The 5,307-nt window shown below is 43.0% G+C and overlaps 1 protein-coding gene across 1 annotated transcript; it reads left to right on the forward strand.

The window, feature by feature from the left end:
• The first annotated feature begins 2,179 nt into the window (after positions 1–2,179).
• Positions 2,180–4,568, forward strand: LOC125524229 (spermidine hydroxycinnamoyltransferase 2-like). The gene is made up of 2 exons (XM_048689298.2): positions 2,180–2,701; positions 3,501–4,568. Exons 1-2 carry the CDS (start codon positions 2,255–2,257, stop codon positions 4,428–4,430), a joined length of 1,377 nt encoding a protein of 458 aa, XP_048545255.2. The 5' UTR covers positions 2,180–2,254; the 3' UTR covers positions 4,431–4,568.
• Positions 4,569–5,307: the final 739 nt, after the last annotated feature.

The raw sequence follows: 5,307 nt of genomic DNA on the forward strand, positions 1-5,307 counted from the left end.
CCCCCTACCAACTCTAGCATCACATATATAGAACCTAATGTACCTTCCTACCTACACCCACCATAGCTAACTAGCTTGGAGCCGACAGATGCTCCTGAATAAACAAATAATCTTAGTTGGTGCCTGGCCCAAGGTGATAAACTAGACCTAGCAGCAATCAAGTAGATCTGAAGGAAAGTAAACTGCATAATCACATCCAAAGCAATCCATTCTAAATTTCCACAAATGGACAAGTACGTAATTTATAGTGCTTAATTAATCTGGGTTTTGGTGATCCGATGCATCTTGACATTCACTATCATGGGAAAGAAAATATTCGATCGTCACCCATAACCAGAGAGGTACCTTTCGACAGACAGGTCGATCTCACAAATACTCGTAACTAGTGCGGCTAGTTGACCCGAACGAATCACGATGATCAGGGGAGAAAACCTACCATTAACTAATAGAGAATCAGATCCAAATCTTGGACAACTGCGCTTCATAAACTGTATATTTATGTGTTTTTCACGTACGTGGATGGATCAATCGGCTATCTGCATGCAAAGCACATTAGTAAGCAAGCCAATGCAATCAAAAGATCCATCTGATGAAAGAAACTAGAAAATACATTTATATGTCTACACTACCTAATTAATTAATAGAAAATTTGATCTCTTGAAGGTAAGAGACCATCAGCCATTTTGCAGGGCTAATATTAACTCTGTTCTTTTACAATGTATATACTGCCCCTATACCGGCGGGCAAACCATGCATTTTCCCTCTACCGCTACAACTTATTTGTAGCTCTACTAGTTAGAGTGGATATAATTACCCAAACTAGTACACTTGCCCACACAACGTCTTGTGAAATACTACCTCCTTTCCGGTTTATATATGAGTCAATTAAAAAATCTCACCAACCAAGATAGATGGTGAGTGGTGGATCAATTTTTGTAGTTTGCAAAACCACTCAATTAATGCGCTTATTTTTCTCAAAAAATTGTATTTACCAATGCATTAATTGCAATGCATGCATGGATAAAGTACATGCATTGATCAATTTTCTCTTAATACTTGCATGCAATAATTTATTGCAACTTGAAATCTGAATATGTGATGGGGAACAACCAAATTGAGACTTATAAAATAGAAAAATTAAAATTTTAAGATAAGCCCTATAAACTGGAAAGGAGGGTTAATACAAATAATTTAAAATATACATTATAAATATGGTCAATGCTTTATATGGTGCCATAGCACCTCAGTCACTGTGTCAAGTGTCGGCAATGTCATCAGCCTCTCCACTATGGAAGGCCTTGATGACAGTTAAGGCTGAACTTTTAGCAGAGGTTCCTTCTTAGTGGGCAATGGTCTCGACAAGATATATGGAGAAGAGATGGCTATGGGATCCTTGAATACCCAAGCCTATATAATATCATGTGGTGTGTAGACGTTTTCATTGCCTGCTACTCCTTCCGTCCGGTGAAGAGTGTACATCTAGAAATTTTAGGACACATTATAGAATTGAGTAAAAAATGCATTCGAAATGTGCAAGCCATCATCTCTCTCCTCTTTAATTACTCACCTTCCAATGAGCTAAGTGCATGTAGAAATTAAGAAGATCATGTGAAGATTGCTATTGGTCTTGATTGATGAGAGAGAAATATTTTTTTCCTACTTTAAAGTGCATGCATTGGGAGATAGAAGTACACTTTTTTGTGGACAAATTTTGAGGCTAGATGTACACTCTTCACCAGACGAAAGGAGTAGGTGTTAGGGCCGTGTCCATTGAATATCGAGTTTCGATGCGAACTTAATGGGGATAAATGAATGGCATCAACTTATTGCAGCGTTTCACTGGAAGTTGCATACTTGTGGGATCTTGTCTTTTAAGCCTAAATGTGTGGACCTGGGATAATCGTGCAACATGTGGCGAATGCTTTTGCTGCAAAGATGAAATCTGTATAAATTGAGAACCCTTACGCCATATCCACATGACAAGCTGCCCTGTATCCATCACACTAGTTGGTGTTTCTAGCCCCTTTTTTTGGCTCTGTGTGAGCTGCTTATGCTTTGATTTTTGAGACCTTTGGCACCTTGTGGACACTACTTTTTGGCTAATAAGAGGGCCGTATGCATCTTTTTGATGCAGAGGCTGGGGAGTCACCCCTTTTCCAAAAAAAAAGCTGCCCTGTATCCATCACACTAGTAGAAGAACAAACCCGCTACTCACGCACGCACTACACTAGACGCTCCCCATTATTTAGCAAATATGGCGTCCTTTGTGGCACGTCGGAGAAAACCCGAGCTCGTGCTACCGGCGCAAGCAACCCCGCACGAGACTCTGGCTCTCTCCGACATTGATGGCGACATAGACCTGCGATTTCTGCAGCCTGCCATCGAGTTCTTTCGCGCCGTCGACGTTGGTGACCATGGGCAAGAGCGGCCTGCCACTGCCGCCAAGGCAATTAAGGCGGCACTCGCGGAGGCGCTGGTGCACTACTATCCGCTGGCAGGCCGTCTACGAGAGGCTGCTGGGGGCAAGCTAGCTGTTGAGTGCACAGGGGAAGGCGTCGTGTTTGTGGAGGCGGACGTGGACGTGTCCATGGATGAGCTTGGCAAGCCGTCGCCTCTGCCACCATACCCGTGCGTCCAAGAACTGCTGTGCGAGGTGGGCGACCCTAGGGTTGTTGTCGGAGTTCCCTTGTTCTTCATGCAGGTAGCTACCTAGCTAGCCTTCAACTCTCTTCACCTCATTATTCCGCACTATTGTCTATATATGTATTACATTATTAAAATAAGAGGCAAACAAGTCACTACGTACATCCATATGAACTATTCCCTCTGTTTTTAAATATAAGTTTTTTTAAGAGATTTTAATACAAACTACATACGGATGTATATAGACATTTTTTACAGTGTAGATTAACTCATTTTTTGCTCCATATGCAGTCCCTTATTAAAATTTCTAAAGGGATTTACATTTAGAAACAGAGGGAGTAGTTCCAATGGTTGGGAAGTCTAAAAATACTCACAATATTTATCATGTGCAAACAACATTTTATTTTTTTTAAAGGTCACTTATGCACCCATACGGCAACACATGGCCAATCAGATTCTACATGCATTAGGTATGTAATTAGAAATTCTATTTCCATAAGGACACGCACAGGCATTAACTAGACAAAAGGGTCTCCCAAAAAACAAGCATAGCTAAGTATTCATTTCAATTAACTTCAAATATTAGTATTGTCTTATGTCAAACGTTGTAAACTTAGACAGTTTGTAATGTTTAACAACATCTATAATACCAAATAAAACCCTATTAGACATCATTGGACATATTGTCATATCATATATATTTTTAATTGTAAATATTTGTGTCAGTTTATATAAATTTGGTCAAATTTTATAAAGTTTGTCTTAGGATAATATGCAGAGTAAATCAAAACGGAGCAAGCCACCGCTTTACAACATTATTAACATTTCGTATTTTCCGTATTAATTAATGTGAATAGGTAACCCAGCTGAGATGCGGAGGATTTGTGCTTGGCCTTCACATATGCCACAACATCGCCGATGGCTACGGCACCAATCAATTCCTGAAATGCATTGCCGACTTGGCTCGTACTGGGGGTGATGCCTCCCAAATCGTATCGCCGGTGTGGAATAGGGAGATGCTGACAGCACGCATCCCACCACACATAAACCAGGCATTCGTGGAATTCCTCAACAGATTAGGCAACACCGGCGACGACGTTATGTTGTCAACACCGCCGGAAGAAATGGCCGTCCGCTTCTTCCTCTTTGCCCCAGGAGACATCGCAGCGCTAAGAAGCCACCATGCCCCGGGGCATCTTTCGCCACCAGCCACAAGCTTCGAGCTTCTGACCGCGGTCATGTGGCGTTGCCGCACGGTGGCGCTCGGCTATGAGCACCACCAACAGGTGGGCCTAAAGTTCTCTATGAATGTGCGTGGGAGTGGGAAGCGCCATGGGCTCGTCCCGCATGGGTTTTACGGCAACGCGCTCTTCTACCCTGTGGCAGACACGACCGCCGGAGAGCTATGTGGCAACCCGCTTGCCTACACACTCGGGCTCATCCGTGAGGCCAAGCACAACATGACAAACGAGAACATGGATTCCATGGTAGATTTCATGGCGTCTCTGCATGGGCGGCCACCTCTCACCATTGACAAAATGTATGAGGTCTCTGACATGAAATGGATTGGACAGGAGGCGCTGGACTTCCGATGGGCAAAGCGGGTCGGCGGCGGCTTACCCATGGTGGGTGACATCTCCTTCGACTCTGTGAGCTGCCACATGAGGTGTAGGAATGGCAAGGGTCAGGACGTGATCGTGATAAACATGATATTGCCAGGACCTGCAATGGACAAGTTTGAGAAGGAGATTGCTGTTTGGGTGTGCAACGGACAAGACAAAAACTAGTTGTCCAGCTCAATTCAATCAGCCTCATACATCCCTGCTGAAATAAACCCAGGCGCACAATGCTTAATTACCATGTTGTTTTGAGTTTGCGACTATGTAGGTGAGGTCGTCGTAAATTTGTAAACTTCTAAATAAAGTGCCCCCTCTCAATAAATTATGTTTAAATAATGCAAGGTTGCTTGCATTAATTTGCACTTGCTTTTGGGTATCTCCAACTGCTTCTCCGCTAACCTTTAAAAAATCTGCTTTAAGGAAGGAAGGAAAGAAGTAGAGTGTTTTTTGCGTGAGAGTTGATCAACTGATTTGGCACACCTCCAACGAAAGAAGAAGGTAGAGAGATGAGAGTAAATGGCAGTGAGTGAGTTCTGTATGTTTTGGCATGAATCGCTCATTTGGTTCATATATAGCTACCTGATCGCTGGAACAGCCTTCGAACTGCGACTCAGACCAATCGATCTAGAACGGGATTCGAATTCGCTCAGATCGGCAGCGATTCCGTGCACGATTCACCAAACTCAAAACGAATCCAAATAATGAGACCATTGCTAACCTGATAGGGGCATGAGTGCAGCAGCTCGATCCAGCCAGTGGCTACACAACAGCTATGCAGACGCGGTGGCTGGGCCATTGTTTCAAGTACGCATTAAGAGCTCTCTGTGCACACGAAGAGCCAACAATGCATTAATATTTTTAAGTGGCTCGTTTTTAACTATTGATTTTCTCTTTATTTTTAAAAGCATATTCAATTTCTCAATGCATCCATGAATCGGAGACAACGGATTCCGATTCACGAACTAGAGATGTGTACCATCGAACTCAATTCATAGGCACTACCAAATCGCGAATCGCGAACCGGGCAACTATGATTTTGTCATAG

The sequence above is a fragment of the Triticum urartu genome, chromosome 7A (genome assembly GCF_056163025.1).
Source record: "Triticum urartu cultivar PI428250 chromosome 7A, HENAU_Tu73, whole genome shotgun sequence".
Classification (NCBI taxonomy): domain Eukaryota; kingdom Viridiplantae; phylum Streptophyta; class Magnoliopsida; order Poales; family Poaceae; genus Triticum; species Triticum urartu.

Coding starts and splice junctions, on each gene's coding strand:
- LOC125524229 (XM_048689298.2), top strand. CDS start 2,255: ATGGCGTCCTTTGTGGCACGTCGGAGAAAACCCGAGCTCGTGCTACCG. Junction 2,702..3,500: donor TTCCCTTGTTCTTCATGCAG/GTAGCTACCTAG, acceptor TAATGTGAATAG/GTAACCCAGCTGAGATGCGG.